Source organism: Sturnira hondurensis, unplaced genomic scaffold (assembly GCF_014824575.4).
Source record: "Sturnira hondurensis isolate 20B ecotype Veracruz unplaced genomic scaffold, ASM1482457v3 Scaffold0018525, whole genome shotgun sequence".
Classification (NCBI taxonomy): domain Eukaryota; kingdom Metazoa; phylum Chordata; class Mammalia; order Chiroptera; family Phyllostomidae; genus Sturnira; species Sturnira hondurensis.
In genome coordinates, this window is record NW_028091156.1 from 331,163 (window position 1) to 348,877 (window position 17,715).

General features: G+C 40.4%; 1 protein-coding gene across 1 annotated transcript in view; it reads right to left on the reverse strand.

Annotated features, from left to right (window-relative positions):
* AKT3 (AKT serine/threonine kinase 3) overlaps positions 1 to 17,715 on the reverse strand; it is a 192,065-nt gene that overhangs the window by 23,951 nt on the left and 150,399 nt on the right. Inside the window, exons 9-10 of the mRNA XM_037069537.1 lie at positions 11,818 to 11,940; positions 7,930 to 8,058 (exon numbers count right to left, since the gene is read on the reverse strand). Of these exons, the coding sequence (XP_036925432.1) occupies positions 7,930 to 8,058; positions 11,818 to 11,940 (252 nt within the window). The remainder of the gene's footprint in view (positions 1 to 7,929; positions 8,059 to 11,817; positions 11,941 to 17,715) is intronic.

The window sequence follows — 17,715 nt, forward strand, 5'->3', positions numbered from 1 at the left end:
ACGCTTGATTGCGCCTCTTTATTAGGTGGGTTCCTCATCCAAAGGAGTTTTCTCCATTCACTTGGAACTTCCAAATTTTATTTTTAATTATTATATTTGAATCATCTTAAAGGTCACTTTTTTCTGAGCCTCTTGCCTTTGAGATAAATCGATCAAAACCATACACATAAAATTTATTAATTCAAAAACTCTTGTAACTGATAGCATGAGAGAAAACTTGATACAGAACAAAGCAGTGCTCATTTCCAAACTTCCTTACTTTGGAATAAGTAAATGCACTGTTGAAGGTTACTCCTATGAGGCTTCTATTTAAAATTTGCCAATAACTTCACAGAGCTGTGCATGACATTTTGGATAGCGAAGGCACTTCAGTAGACAGGATATTTGAAGATGGAGCATATACTTTCAAGAAAAATACTATGCTACTTGAAGATACACTTAGTAGCATTTTCAAGTGCTCTGGAGGATTTTTCATTCAACTGCATCAGTGTTTTGTGGCTGAAGAAGCCTGGGAACAAATAATACTGGCAAGAGAGGAACACAGGTCCAGTTCCATGTGTTCCAAAAATCTTTGGTAAATCACAAACTAACTAAAATATTTTCAGGAAAAACAGCAAATTCTCATTTTTATCTTTGGCTGAAAATATTTCCGATGCTTGTTGGTTTGAAATGAATAACCTGAGAACATACAGAAAACAAGAAATAACCCAACGAAGCAGAGAAATTCCACTTGCGTACTAAGTCAGAGAAAATGCACTTTTTAAACACCAGTGATTTTTGATTACTGAAGACTCTCTCTCACGTCCAATTAGTTGAATGCATTGTTTGTGGGCCTTTTCCTAAGAGATCCAGGGTTTTACCTAAAACAAAAAATTTTCTATTCTAAGTAGCCTTTCCCTGCATTCTTACAGCACCAACAGAACAGAGACACATGCAAAAAAAGAGCCAAGTGTGGTTTTTAACCTCTTTTTTCATAAAACCATAAAAAGCATCAAAGCTGGATTCACTGCCTCCCGACCCCACATTTCACCAGCCGGGTTCTCTTCCCCAGCTGGCAAAACTGGCAGCCCCTTACTTTTGTTTAAATACCTGGTTTGCAGCCAGAAGGGAAAGTGAGTACATAAAATAAAGGGGGGTGGGGGTATTTTTGAAGAGAAATAAGCATTTGAAAAATAAAACTGCACTGTACAAAAATCTGTTTGATAAAACGAAATGTATTTTCTTTAGCTTTGTAACATGAATACTGACTCTCCAACTAAGTGGTTTTGCTTCTGAACATAATGTGCTCTAATTGATACAGAGCTAGAATACTACAATTAGAACTGCTTGCTGAATCACTTTGTACTGAACAAATTTGATGTAATGTATTTTCTTTTTGACACATAAGCTTAAGCAACGTTAAGGAGAAAACACCCTGGCAGCTCAGCCAGCCTCCTTGATCCGAGTCTTCGCTACCAATCCAAAAGATCGACCTCTGCTCATCTCCTACCTCCAAACAGCTGCAAGACGGCATCCACAAGAAATAAAAGTGATTCTGATATTCCACGTGTGGATATATAAGATAAAATGTGTTATCACTATTCATAAAATGTCCTTTCACTCCCCTGCAATATAAATTATTTCAAAGCAGCACCTGGAAATGCTCTAGAAATTTCAGAGTGGACTTAAAATCCACGGCCTCTTTATATTATTTTTGGAAGACAATTTTCTCCCTCACTCAAAGCACTTCTTTTCCCAAAATTATAGAAACACACAAAATTTATATTCTTTAGCCCAAGAGATGCAGTTCCTTCCGGCCACCTCCGATGATTCTCCCCCAGCACAAGGGCTGGCTTACTGTGCGGTTATCGTGAGAGCCAGTGCAGCGGCATGACCAGTGGTACAGAGGGGCCTTATAAATGTGCTCTTCGACTCCTCGACAATAGTGTCCCAGAACTGGGACAGAAATGCAGACCGAAACCTACTCCTAGAGACACATCCACTAAAAGACTTCTCCTCCGAAAGGATTAATCTAAAGAAGGTGTCTCTAGGCTGCCGAGTTACTGCTGCTGACATCTCACTGAACTCGAGGTTCGGGTGTGGAAGTGGACACTCGGCGTTTCCTCCTGTCCCCAGGGTTCTCTGCGACCACAGGTGTAGCTTCATTTTCTCACCACCCCGAACACAACCGCCCAAGCAGACACAAGAGGGCAAGAGAGGATCTGGAACACGAAAGGAAATGCAAACGATGGAAAATGATGACGGGCCACTTCAAAGCCACCCCCAAACAGCAGATGCGCTGGAAGATCGGGTGTACTCTTGCTATTTCCACCGAGACCCACAGATTGTTTCGCTTTCTGATAAAACAAAACCTAAGGTTCAAGGAGGTCACAGCGGGTACCAATTACTATTAAATATTCCGGTAATATTTGATGTAGACATTTTCATTTATAAAACCACCAGGTGAGTTTTAAAAAAAAATCACCATAAATACTTCTTGAATGAATGGTTACTAATTACAAAAAGTGGTATTAAATAATAAACCACGTATTTTAAAATGATATTATCAATTGAAATTCCCAATGCAAATATTGATTTGGCTAATGGGCACTTTAAAAAAACATCTTGCCTCCGATACTCTTTTACCATGAGGAGTTACTGGGAGGTCGAAGGAAGACCTCCCCTGCTCGTCCACCAAGCCCACAGGACGCACCCAAGCAACTGCAAGGAGGCTCCGCCTGCCCTAGAGTGGCTTCCTGCTCCATCAATAATCCTGACAGAACAGATGGGGGGAAAATTAAACATCTAAACAAACTGTCTGCCCACCTATGTTGTGAAAGTAAACTGCGAACTTGGATGAACCAGTTTACCGCTAATGCAAAAAAAATTTTTTTTTCCTGGCAACCTTTATATTTCAGGTAGCTGACGTGTGTGTTTTATATATATACCACTCTTGCAGACTTTATCATCTAGGGGAGTCCTTCACATCTTAACATCACAGAAATTTGCTTTAAAAAGACTTATACATATTCTAATTCATATTATAAAATGCACTGCAGCTTCAGAAGTATGTATGTCATAGGAACTATGGATTCCATGGTTTCTCAGCATTTCTTCCATTAGGAGGCTATATGCTTTCTGGCCGGCTACTAGCACTCACACACAATCCCTGCCTACATCGGACCTTTCAAAGCCATCTTGGCTACAGCAGGCAACATTCTTGAACAAGAGAAAAGTTAAGTGGATATAATACTGGTGACCGATTCATGCTTAACACACATCTTCCCAGAGATTGCTACACTTGCTCTTTATTCTGAAGCAACATACTTTATGGGATTCCAAGAAACTAGGTCTTTGTGACCCAAATAAAAATAGCCAATGTAAAATACTACGGGTTATCCCTAGTGTTACCAGTTAGCGTTACTTTTGGATATGTTCTTATGCTTCGGAGAATTTAAAATTAAATTTTATGCTAAACTAGAACCACTCCAAAGTATTAGATGAACATAAAAGACCACATGACACTGGAAAAAAACCTTCAGGTGAAAAACAGCGACGACAGAAACTGACAGACCCCGCACAAATAAAACCTGCTCCTTATAAACACTGACAGACGTCAACATTTAACTAAAAAATACCATTTTGATTCATGTTTTAAAAATATTCAATTTTGAGCCAGAGTGGGATGGTTTTTAATACCCGGAAACAGTATAAATAGTAAGTGGACACATATGACAAGAGTTTTTAATATTAATTCTCATGACAAAACACACAATGTCTACCTGAAACAAAGACTTAATCTGTCCCTTAATGTTGGCGATGACACCGTTCTGGATCCATTGGGAAGGACAGGGCTTTCTAAAGCACCTTAAGGACAGGTATTTCACGGGTTATTCATAATTAAACAAACTATTAGAGATGTACACAGCTTTAGAAAGGCTACAAACGCAACTTTTTATTTTGACAAAAATCTTCCAAGTTTTAAGACCTATTTTGACAGTCTGGTAGAAATGGCAGAATTTTGTCTGCAGTTAAGCAGAATGTTAAGTACGTGCGCTATACTATTTTTACCTACAGATTAAATGTGCAAACATAAGTAACTCTGGCCGCACTTATTTCTCTTAAGATCTCTGAAAGACTGTATTGACGACCCAGAAAATGACACCTTTTACATTTCTTCTTTGTTGTATTTAAAATAAGTAAATAAAATTCCATTCATTACATTCAGTTTAGCCAGGTTCTAACTATCCACCTGCCCAGGTCAGCACATGCTACCAACGACCTCTGCCCTTACACTGTGTGATTTTCCCAACTCCTTCTGAAGAAGGTAATTTCTATCTTTGGCTTTAAATTTATACAGAATTTAATTTCCCTTTCTACTCTTATCTATACACAGCATCACAATGACTTTGAGTGAATCTCTGTTATCAACAGTTATCAAAATATTCTGGTCTATTTCAGATATTTTCGAAATATGGGTTATATAAAAATATAATAAAGATAGGAGGTTTTAAAAGAAAAATAAATAAAATGACAGTAACTGAACATTTTCTAAAAATTAGGTTTATAAAGCCATATAAACCAAAAATGCATCAAAAACACATTTTCAGCCCCTGGAAAAATTTTACATTTATATGAAACAAAATTATAGACATTTTTTTCTCTGTATAGCAATCACACTACAGGCTATACATTTTCCAACATTCAAGTCATTTTTTGCAATCTTTTTGTTAGTTCTAACTTGATTATCAAATAATTTTTATTTTTACACTATTACAGAAGTGCATTTCTCTAGGTTCCAAAACCACCTTATTCAACCTTCCCCATCTGTCACCATCTGCTTCTTTTTAGCGTGTACTTTTTGTGTGATCACAAACATGTGAAAAATAACTAACATTCAGATGATTATCTGCTGGTACATTTGAGGACTGGGCATAATAAAAGTGAACTGCCAAAACGCACTTAACACTTTTCATTTTGTTGGGTCTTGCATGTCAGCTCCATTTGATTTTCAAACGGTTTTACAGTTGGAAAGTCGATCAGGTACTGCTAACTCAAGAGCAAAGCTGAGACTAAATAATTAGCACTGTATAAAATGGTTTGAATCCAACGAGAGCCAACTCAAATAATGAAACTTAACAGTAAGGTCTGAGATGCGATTTCTAATTTCTTCTTTAATTTCTAGGCAGGAAATTAGAGTAGAGTATACACAACCAAATTCTCCTCAAAGTATCTTACCGTCCACAATGCGTGGCAGGGTCGAGTTCGTTTCCTTCTAACACCAGTAAGAGCAAAAACACAGGCATCTGTATCTACAGACACAGGTGCATTTCCAGCTGAAGCCTGCACACGCCCAGTCTGTGTGCCTGCTGGGCCTCCGTTTCTGCAGCCTTGCAAGAAACACACGGCTTCCCTCCCCCACCTCAGACACACTACACCTCTAATTCTTCATCAAAAGAGGTTAAGAGAACAAATATTTTTAAAATACTCTTTTTTCAACAAATGGCATTTTTATGCTGTAAGACTTGTTTTTCCTGGTGGTCTTTGCCAGAAGAAGAAAGTTAAGTTCGTTTAAAGCTGGAGTTTATTTACAAACCAGCTATAAATCTGATATATAGGACAGTTAATCAGTTTTGAACTGATTTCCAGTAGTCTTTTTGACGCATCTTTTACCTACCCTTCACCCTTAAACAGCAAAGCGTTTCCACCAGATTAAACTAAGCGAAAAGGGACAGAAGGGTGAGCCCTGTCAGGGTGCCGTCAAATCACCCCATCCTGGGCAAACAAGGCTTCCACAAGGAGAGAAGAAGGGAAAATGCTGACCACCGTTCACCGGAAAGGCAGTCTGAAACATGCACTTGGGGCTGATAAAAAACTAGCACTTACAGCCCATCAAGGAAAGTCTGGATTAACAAGGGTAAGTAGGAGAAATTTCAGGGTTCAGAAGAGGTGTGAACCACCAGAGAAGCGAGGAGAGAGCTAGTTTCAGCCCCGGACAGTCCCTCCCTCACTCTGACCATCTGATCACAGTGTCGCCTTGCTCTCAGCACAGAAGTGACTTTCCCTTCTCCCAGAGATGCGACCTAGACCGCACCTCCATCCTGTCCACGTGCCCCGCCTCTGCTCTCCCTGCTTGCCCTCACTGCCCCCGGACCCTCCCCACAGCTCCCACCCCTCTCCCTTCCCCCCGCCACCCTCACCGCACCTCCACCGAAGCAATTAGTGTCTGCACAGTAGTAATTATGCTCCATATCTCATCACCTTAGTAAACGGTACAAGACGTGAGGACAGAAACCTCTTCTTACTGTCTTTTATTCCCAGCACCTAACATAGCGTATAGTACCTAATAAATATTCAATGACCACTTCCTTAATGAATGGATAAGTGTTCTCAGTAAAATGGTTTGTATTGAAGACCAGAAAAAGAACCTAAATTCTTGTTGGTAAAAGTAAGAGTAAGCACATGCAGAGTTACTCTGATTTTAAAAGCATGCAATTTTTGACATAAGTACTTAAAATATAGAAATTAAAATTGCATGAGAAATTAATTGCTTCATGATTTGTCATTCTCAGAAAGTAACTACAAGGATCACTCTCCCCGATAAAAAGGGGGTGTCAAGATTTGAATTATGAATCACCACGTAACAGCCAAAGGTATATAAACTGCTTTTAAAGACCAGGCTTCAGCAATATTTAATATACATACACATATACATATATATGCATATACACACAGAGAGGGAAATATTTTCTCACTTGTCTTTAAAAATAAATTATAAATTTCTTGTGAACTGTAAACTTTCCAATCAGAAACAACTGGGTGGACCTGCATCACATTCTTGGTTTTGTTCTTCAGTGGATGACGTTTGCCTATAGAACAATATCTGTTTCTTAGGAGAGCATCTGCTTTTAAAAAGAGATGCATTTCCCTTTTTCGGACATAATTTCCCCTAACTGGGACACAACTGCTTTTCTTATTCTGAATATGGGACAGCATCACCCATGGCCAGTGAAGGCAGGCGAAACCGAACTAACTTCAGAGGAATAAAAGTCTGTTTCTCAGGCCGTCCACAAAGCGTTCCTAGTCCAGAGGCAGTTCCCTGAGAGCGGTCTCCCTGGCGTCTTGTTCTCTACAACCACATCACCCAGAAAAATGCCCGGTGCACAGCAGACACACGATATATGTCTGCCGAATAAACGTGCAAACGAGTTACTCTGGAACCCTCAGCGTGGGGTCGTCAGTTGGAGCTGCTCTGGTCTGAATTCCAAAATGTAGCTACTGACATTCTATTAACTCCCCCAACGAAATCCTTTCCAATAACTACAAAAACCCACAATACCACAAATCCAAGTTATCCGTTTCTTTGTTTCTGAGGCAAATCCAAATGGTTTGTAAAACTGTAAATACTTTTGAAGTCATCCAATTACTGTTTAATAAATGAATCAAAAAGGACATAATAAAAAAAATGTATGTGGCCAACAACTAAAAATGGACTTACTCTATTGTAGTTAATACCTCTGTGCTCATCAAGTTTATAAAATGTAATAGGCATATATATCCTTGCCCTATAACACGTTACACAAGTGACAGGGCCTGGCAATGTGGCTCAGTCAGTCAGGCAATGTCCCGCCAAGCCAAAGGTCCTCAGTTCAGGGCACGTGCCTGGGTTGCAGGCCAGGCCAGGTCCCTAGTTGGGGTGCAAAAGAGAGACTACTGATCGATGTTTCTTTCCTTCTTCTCTCCCTCCCTTCCCCTTTCTCTAAAAATAAACAAACAAAATATGTTTTTTAAGTGGAAGCAAAATAAGATCTGATTCATGTTGAAATTTAGGTAAAAGCAGTTGGTCCTGCAATTTATGAATGCTTAAGTGGCTTCCTCTGCAGAGCATCACACCATTGTTCGCCCCCCAACCCCCCAACCCCGCCCCCAGCCTGAGCCACGCCCACCTACCTCCGGGGCCAGGTACTCTGGTGTCCCACAGAAGGTCTTCATTGTGGCTGCATCCGTGATCCCTTCTTTGCAAAGCCCGAAATCTGTGATTTTTATGTGGCCATCTTTATCCAGCATCAAATTCTCCAACTGCATAGGAAGAAAAATAACACAGTTTGTCCTATACTCTTGAAACAGAGGAAAATGCTGTTCTGACACAAGTATTGAGTGCTAAGTAAGACACTCCTGGAAGTAGACGCAGTCGTGAATAGAGCGTTCAGTACTTATAGCTGAACGCTATAGCTTCTTAACGTATGTGTAAAAAGAAACATGTTTTATTAAATGCTTCAATAACAACATTATTGATTTTTTAAACCAATGGGAGTAAGAGCCATTATTGTGTAAGTTCTAAGAACTAAAGCGTAACAAACTTTTCCGAACAAAACCCAATCGTCTTTGAATTTAAATGAATTGTGATCTAAACAATCCCAAAGAGATGAGCGTCTTCTTCGGGAGAGATACAAATGTTTTTCAACAATTTCTCTTAGGATCTGCCGCTATCATAAAATACTCACAGAACATTTTTTGCTGACTGCTGTAATCAAATCTACATCTTATTTTGCAAGGTAAGGTGGGTATCCTCTTTTGCAGTTCTTTGTAACAGAGAAATACCAACCATTTTAAACATAAAAAGAAAAAGAATTATCAAACATTCAACAGTTAATGAAAATACAGAGCACAACTATTATCTAGTTGGAATCTCTTTGAAGCCATTAATACCAAAGAGAATCTGAAAGATCTAACCAAATAGCAAGATCACCTGCCTCAATGAGATCTTCTTTTTAAAAAATTAAAATAAAAGTTCCTTTATTATCTAAATTCAGAAATCTTGTATCTTCCACATGCTTCTCTACTAACTGGAGCCTGAAAATCAAGCCTAATTTGCACAGATGGCAACAAGTCCTGAACACAAAAACCAAATAGAAACGTCTAGAAAGTGTCTCTGTCTGCTTCCCTTTCTTCCCATGATCTCCTTCTCTCCGCCTTGCTCTTTCTCTTCATGCTTCTGGTTTTCTCCCATTTTCCTTCTTTCTTCCTCCCTGTCCTAAATTGCCACAATGAGGAACAGAAGTACAGTACATGCTGGAGGGTCTGTTGTTTTGTTGAATAAAGAATAATTCAATTCTTGAGACGGAAGGGGTTTTCCTAACAGCAGTGGTTTTAACATTTCTGTACAGGAGGGAATCCTGAGGGACTGTGTGGTTAGAAGTGGAGCTGGGGAGGCGTCTTGAGACTCAGCAGGTGAAGAAAGCAGGCTGTTTTCACTCAGACTGGGAGTTTGCTGGGGGTGATGGGCAGGGAGCTGATGGAGATGGGGAGGGCTGTGGTAAACAGTGCTCTGAACCCAACCCTCCGCATCGTCACGGAGTCGAGAATGATCTCAATCTATTTGAATAAACACAAGGTCATCAGTAAGAAGATGACAGATGAATCTGAGGTGGATCAATCAAAGTGGACACCTAAGTTGGTTTCTGGGTTTGTTTTTTTTAATACAGCTGGTATAAATCTATTTGCAACACTCATCCTCTGATCTTTGGCAACTTTATTCAATTTTCGGTTCACTCTTCTGGAATTCTGAATGCACTCCCCCATCTAGATTCCTTTTCAGCTCTGGAATGATATAATGAAAAGAACGTCCGACCTGGAGCGAGGATTCGCGGGCGCCAATGATCCGGCTCTGTCACCAACTTGGTCCATTACACTAAGTCCCTTGCTAGGCCTCCAGAAGTCAGTGACCTCCCCTGTACACTAAGGGTCAGCTCTAACTTTCAATGATACCATGTAAGGGTCTCACTCTATTATGTATAATCCTGTGTAATACGAATACAAATCACATTGTATAAATTTTGAATGTTTGGCTGTTCACACTGTGTGTATTCTTCTTGATAGATAGTCATATGTTTCTGTCCCATGCTTTTATATATTTACTGAAGGCTTTTAAGGTAAGGCTATATAAAAAAATAAACTTAGCAGAGATCACTTAATTCTTAGCAAAAGTTAGTGGTTTATACGTATGGTAACTGTATGACTCACATTCATATATAAAGTAAGTTCTTTATGTTGCAGTTTTATACATTGAGTATTTCCATCATCAGAAAGGATGGGACAATGACAATCGTATTAATGAACTTCAATACACCGGTATGTTTATGCTAATACTGTTAATGGTAAATATTGACCAAGACCATCTCGATTATACCAATCTTTATACAATGCTAGCATTCTTTTCTTTGTTTCTTTAGACTAATAAGTCTACCTTCCAGCGTCAAACATTTTGGACATGTTACCAAGTACTTCAAAAATTATTCTCATTTCTTTAAATCCAGGACACCCTCTCCCCTTTACAGAGAGAACTCATAAGATACAAAGGCAGAGAAGTAACTGTTTCTAAGTAAATTTGGAAATACCTTATAGCGAACAGCTAATTTCCTTCTTAAAAAGCCTAAATTCAAGATTTTTACATATTATAGGAGTATTCGGCCACGCAGACGCCAGATACAGGGGTGCTTAAATCTGTCCCTCCCTGGGGATAAAGAGCGTCAGGCTAAATACCATCATCGCGTGGACTGGCATTCAGCCCTGGTCCACTGCGGCACCTGGATGGCCATCCTTGATCTAGTCATCAGCACATGGTTCCTTTTCCCTAAATACAGTATTTTATAGCTTCCTTTAAACTTTGGCTAATGATAATATTATGCAAACCTACGTATTATATTTCACTGTCATTACATAAAATAATACTTTGCAAGAGAGTTATTCCTTAGGGTCACTCATCACACAAAGGAACGTGATAGGAACATCTCGAAACAGCCTCCACAACTGCTTAAGTAATTTGATAACTGAGGGATTGTGGGTGTTCAGATTAGAGTGAGAAGAGAGTGAGGGGATCCTTGAGATTTCTTCCTTATGTTAATATGGATACAAACAGAGTTTCAGGAAAGATTCACGTAACTCCTATTTCTACAAATCAAACTGTATCTTAAGTCAACTAATCCTGGATAAATAAATGCAGCAATCCTGTGTCCGATTTTAATAGGTCAGCACTGCGCTGTGGTTTACTCATTGAGAAAGTAAGAGTTTCATATCTGGAATCTGCTCCACATGTGCCGGGCACCGATTTCCTTACACGGCCAACCTGAAGGAGAACAACGTCACAAAGTCACGACGGCTCCGATGGGCTGGCCCAGGGGTCAGCAAACTGTGGCCCATGGGTGAGATCCAGCCTCCTGCAAGGAGACCACGCAGGCAGCAAAGCCTAAAACATATCCTATCAGACCTTTGCTGACCCCAGAGCTATTCCGAAGGTCTCACCCAGCAGGAAGTTTGAGAAGTGGACTCACTCTTACCAATAACACAAATACAGTGCTTTTTACAACGCAAGTCAAACAAATAAAAGGCTGTATTAATAATTCAGGTGTTTCGCACCAAAAATGAATACCAAAATTAAACCAAATCTTTTCCTCCAATAAAGTCTTAAGTTTCTTCACAATCCATCAGAGGATATTAGACTACAATAATGAAACTTACTTTAAAGCGTCACTTGAAAAGGGACTTGACGTTTAATTAAGCAGATGTGTGGCATTCCCCCAAACTTCCCCAGGAAACTGAAACTGTTCGTGGTAGATCCTACTCCATCAGTTCTTCTCCACCAAAAACCCGGGCGGGAGGGAGCTGATACACATCAGTGATGGCAGGTTCTTCTCAAAGGCAGTAAACTACATTATCGAACAGAATGCTTTTTCCCCCAATTAAATCTGCTTTTCTCCAAACTGTGTAACTTTGTAATTACTCTGTTTGTCCCTCTAGTCTCTGCAAAAACAAAACTTTGATTGCTTTTTTTTTTTTTACCTTGAGATCGCGGTACACAATCTTCCCGGAATGCAGGTAGTCCAAGGCAGAGACGATCTCCGCGCCGTAGAAGCGCGTGCGGTCCTCAGAGAACACCCGCTCTCTCGACAAATGGAAAAACAGCTGCAGGGTAAACAGCAGGGACAGGATTGTAATAATTACTGATTTAGTGGGGAAATTAACACAAACATAAAACACCTCTCATCACCATATTGTGATGATAGATAGTGTGCTCTCAGTGGACGCTCAGCGCTCTTAGACGGCAGCTGGCTTATCTCTCCCAGGTTTCCGAGGGGAGACAGCGAGCTGTTAAATCAGCATTTTAATCAATATACCAATCTTGTTTAAGGCGTTCTGCCTGCTACCCATTTAACCTTCAGTTACTGGAGGAAAAAAGTAGGCACCATCTGATTGCATTTCCCCCTCACTCGTCTGTTGTTTTTACCCTTTCAAGGATTAAGTATTGAGACATTATTCAAATAAATGAACACAAGCATAGATGTGATATTTCTATTTAATTATCTGATTTACATTTGATTTCAGAGACAGGACTGCCGATTGGTTGAAGGTGATTTATGTGAACTTGCTCTGTTCTCCATCTGTTGATTCATCATTTCTCCAGAAATGTTTTCAAAGTTTGAATTGGTGTTTTCTATGGTGAGAAACTATAAGGCTCTCAGTTTTGATTTGAGTCATGTCTAAAATGGGCTTAGGAACTCTCATTATTCCCCTCCTAACTCTCAATGTCTATTCTTTCTATTTTCAGAATAAACTACAACACTAATATTTTCTCAGAGAGTCACTTAAACTGTGCGTCCAGCCATTTCCTAGTTAATCTCCACTCAAGAGCCAACAAGTATTTATCAGGGGCTCACTGTGGCCAGGCACCCAGCTCTCCAACTTAGCAGCTCTTTGTGTTGGAAACTGCCCATTTCGTCTCTCAGTTCGACAGTGTGCGTAAGCTGCAGGCTTCGGGCCCAACTGACCTCTGCCGGACTATTTCAGGGCACTAAGAAACCCCCAAGAACAAGAATAGGTTGTGGCCAATGTGGAGTGCACCGTCAGGTATCACAGGAGATGCTCAGCACATCTGCGATTAGAGAAATAAACCGACCCCTCGAGGTGCGCCTGACGCGGGGTCAGAAATCAGCCTTCAGTGACTCTAGGTGCTTCTGCAAATTCATAGCCATGGTGGTTAACGAGACTGGTGGCCTACAGACCAAGTCATAACGTAGGTAACACACAAGAGGTTTCCTGCGGGTTCCTCCCTCCCTTTTCCCACCTCCCCCCCACTGAAGAGTCTACCACGGTTTTGACATAAAGTGCGTGCAGAGCCGATGGCCACAGTAAAGAGAGACAGGTAATATCATGCACCTATTGCCAAAAAGACTCGCTCAACATTAGTTAGAGCAAGACTAAAACATCAGGCAGAGTCTTAAAACCCTAATGCTGCTATTACATTGCCTTATTTTACCAAAGCTAAGATGCTGCTGACTGGGATTCCATCACTGTTTTACATTAACACGAAGTAAGGAAGAAAAGCCAACTAAACCCATGCCTTTTCCGTCAAACGGAAAAGGCATTCTGACTGCAGAAAGGTGGGGTGTGTCTGACAAAGGGTCGAACACACAACACCCAAAGTCCAACCAATGTACACAATTACTCGGGGGTACTTTTCAAAATCCACTCATGTTATACGGGCAGAGAGATGACCATTCAAACGGGCACAAGGAGTGAGAAGCGTGGTACATCCAGTAAAGCCCCTCTGAACGATTTCTGGGTCAGAATCATCTCTGCCGCGCTTCACACAAACTATCACTAACTTGACGAAGGGACCCTCGTCGCCTCCATGCAGATTTGCGGTAGTGTGCTAATAGAATGAAAACAGCGGTTAAATTTATCTACTGTCTTAAATGATGTCAAGCCTACTACCCAGTCATCTACTGTACAAAAGATATAGATGCTCCCTAGATCCCTATAACACACGCAAGATTCTACATCTTTATTTAGACCATGTATCTTCGATTTGTCTCCCAGCCAATGTCTATAAAAATATATGCTAAAAAATTACACTGAAGGAGAGTTCTATTTATTTCTCAATCTGCCGTCCCCTGACTCCCCGCCCCCCTGCCTTGCTACATTATGGGACTTATTTTCATTACGACAACCAAGAACCTCTCCACTGCCAAACCCAGTTACTGACCGTCTCAACCCTTCTTCCTGCCTGGAGCTGAGCGCCTCACCCACGGCCTGTCTTTCCTGAAACCCGTCTCTGGCTTTGGCAGCAGGACTCGCCCCGACTATCTACCTGACCCTCTGGGTATTCTTCTGCTTTGAACCAGCTTTCCATGTCGTGAGCATTGATCATGTTAAATTAGTCACTGTGCGGGGCCCAGGGGAGAGAGGAAGAAGACATACACAATGATCAGAACAACCCCAGACCCCCAACATATCCAATGCAAAGGAGGAGATACATGCACAGGTACAAGCGAGAGGGCTGTGTGATAAGTTTTCCAATTCTGACACTAAAAGTATTTTGGAGGCAAAGAATGAATAATCTTTATGATTTCAGGAAACTTCACAATTAAAAATGGGATTTTTTTTTGAGGATGGAATTTTTCACAAATGGAGGCTATAAAGGGAGGCCTACAAACGATTGCTATCCACCTTTTATCCATCGTTATCTTTCTAACAGCCTAGTGTGGTACGTGCACATAATAGGTAACTAGTAAGCTTTCGAAAGAATTAATTATAAAGAGAAAAAGCAGCAATAGCAAGAAAACATTAAAGGAACATGCAGCTGAAGAATGACACGCCTTCAGGCCAATGATAGGACTTCAGTAAAAAGCAAGGAGGCCATACTGCTTAGCATCCTGGCTGCCACGACGTGGGCTTGAGATTTGTTCTGAGATAAGGGGAGTCCAAGAGTGTAGGGTTAAAACAGTGAGCATAATTTTAAGAAAACAACCGTGGCAGTAATTGGAGAACCGATCAGAAAGATCTCAGACTAGGTCTGGTGAACAACACCTAGTAAGTGCAACGAAAACCTGGCTGAGCACCTGTCAGCGCGACTGTGTGATAAGCAACAGCCACAGTGAGAGGACGGCAGCATCCGCAGGGCCGTCACTACTGGATTGGGACAGCCAGACGCCTGGGCTGCAGGCCAGGTCCCCAGTAGGGGGCGTGTGAGATATAGCAACAACTCCACTAAAAATATGGTAGCTATAAAATAGAGAGCACATGTCCTTACATTTGAGTAGGGGAATGACAGGATGAGAAGCTACATACGAGCTGAGTCGGAGTGTCTGAAGGACTTCAGGTAGAGCGGTGGTGACAGGCACTTCAAGAGTCATGATCCCAGAGGGGGCCTGCTTGCACCACTGGGGTATCCGGGGAAGGAGGGACAATGTGGGTTCTCCTGTGGGTGGCTGAGCGGATATTGCAGTAGCAGTATCGAGGGAGAAACTGGGGACAGGGACAGAGGAGCAGCTGATTTTATCTTGACCTGTTAGCATATCAATGAGCATTTGATACAGCTCTGAAATTGGGGGCCCCAAGGTACAGAAGTAGACAGGAGAGACACTGATACACAGACGCTGTGCAAACCAAGGAAGAGCAGTGCAGCCCAGGAAACCCGAAGAGAGAATGAAGCTCAGAATCTCAGGGTATCACTGCATACATGGACAGAAAAAAGGAAGCAGAGCAGGCTCCTGTGGTAAAGTCCTGGGAGAAGTAGAAGAGGAAAGAAGAACGTATCTGAGGAATGAAGGAAAAGTCAATTTCGGGGAGGGTGGGATGCTGACCGGGCACAGGAATTAGGTCTTGTGCCACTTTTCGGGGACGAGAACGTAAAGGCAGAAATGGCACGTGACACTTCTGGGAAAAATGAATAAGACGAGCTGAGATGTTCCCGAAACAGAGGATTTCTGCCGCAGCATAGTAAACAAGGCTTTCAGGAAAACTTTTGCCTTCAATTCACATTAAAAGAGTAATGAAATCAGACAACCAGAAACAAGTTGCTTTATAAGAATTTAATATATGGCAACATGGATGGTGACAGTATGCGATAAAGCATATGAGGAAAAATGACTATTTAATAAATGGTGCCATAATAGTTGGTCAAATCTGGAGAAAAGTTAAATTCAATTTTCATCTCACTTCATAACAAAATAAATTTCAGATGTAATTAATAGTTAAATATAAAATATGATGCTATTTTTTAAAACCTGAAAATATGAAGCAATGGCTATCTGGTTAGAAGATGAATGAGGATTTCTCAAGCAGGAAAGAAATTTAGCAACCTGGCTGGTGTGGCTCAGTGGACTGAGCACTGGCCTGTGAACCAAAAGGTCACTGGTTCGATTCCAAGTCAGGGCACATGCCTGGGTTGCAGGCCAGGTCCCCAGTAGGGAGCGTGTGAGAGGCAACCGCTCATTGATGTTTTTCTCCCTCCCTTCCCCTCTCTAAAAATAAATAAATAAAGTCTTAAAAAAATGAAAGAAACCTACGAGGGAAAACTGGTAGAATTAACCACATAGAATAGCAACGATATAAATAAAATTGAATATTTATAGCAAGTCTGACAACCCAAATGTCCACCACCAGCAGACAGATGAACAAATGTTGGTAGAGTCACGCATATGGATCGTAACTCTACAATAAAGGGAACAAACTACCAAGGAATGTGACAAAAGGCATAATCGCCACAACATTAGGCCAAGGAAAACGAGCACACACAAAGGAGTCCATATTGTACACGCCGTTTCTGAGAAGTTTTAGAAACAGTGAATCAAATCTTCAGTGTCACGTGTGGGTGTTTGTCGAAAGTCACGGAACAGTGAACTTGTATTGCATGTCAATTACAGCTAAGTAATGGAAATAATCTAGACGTTCAAAAATTTGGTAAGGATTTAATAAGTTATAGTATATCTACATAACTAACTAGTAGACAGCTAGTATATATTTTATAATATTGAATAAGCTGGAAAATATATATGTAGTATAAAAACAGCAAAAATATATTAATGTGGTAATAGCAATTATTGCTAGATGGCGAGATTTAGAATGGTTTTTGTCTTGGTTTATAGCATGAAACTTACTTATAATTATTTGTTTACTCCTGCTCCCCAGAACACTGTGCTTTCCTTAAATGCAGAGACTCCCTGTCTGGTTCACATGCTGGAGAACGTACACAGTACACAGCACAGTAACCAGCTGAGAGCAAATGGTCAATGAACAGTTTCTTCAACTGAACTGAAATAACTTTGTGGCTTCTTGATGTTCTCCACAATGAGTATGCGCTGTTGTTACTTTTATAATGTAAAGGTTTCTCATAAATTTACTGCGAATACTTGTACTGACTTAGGCTTAGGATAGAGTTAGTACTCTAATTTTTTTTTTTGACAGAGGCACAGGGAAAAGGAAAAAATTATGCAAGTGTTCCATAGCTTTGCTTCCTCAGCACCAAGCTTAATATGTGGCTCATGTTATGTACGTAATAAATATGTATTACAAAGAATAAAGTTAAATTCAAAACTACTTTCCAAAGAATTATTTAAAAGGAAAATGAGGTTTTGAAGGTAAAGTATTTTTATTAGAAACTTTAAAAAATCATGCACTATCATGAATAAACTTGTTTTTATTTAAAGCAGTAAGTTATCTGCTGCTTAAGCAAGAAACATATCTTGAAAAATTTAAGTTCCTTTAGGCAAAGACTAAGTTTTTTATGTTGAGTTTAGCCATGCTGTAGAAATACAGCAATGTAAACAGATTATTTTAACCTACTGAATATACAAATCTGTATTTCATCACAAGCCCAGAATGCTTATTTTGACAACTGCTATATTTTGTAAAAATAGTTATATTCTTAATGCAACAAACTTCCCCAAATATAAGATC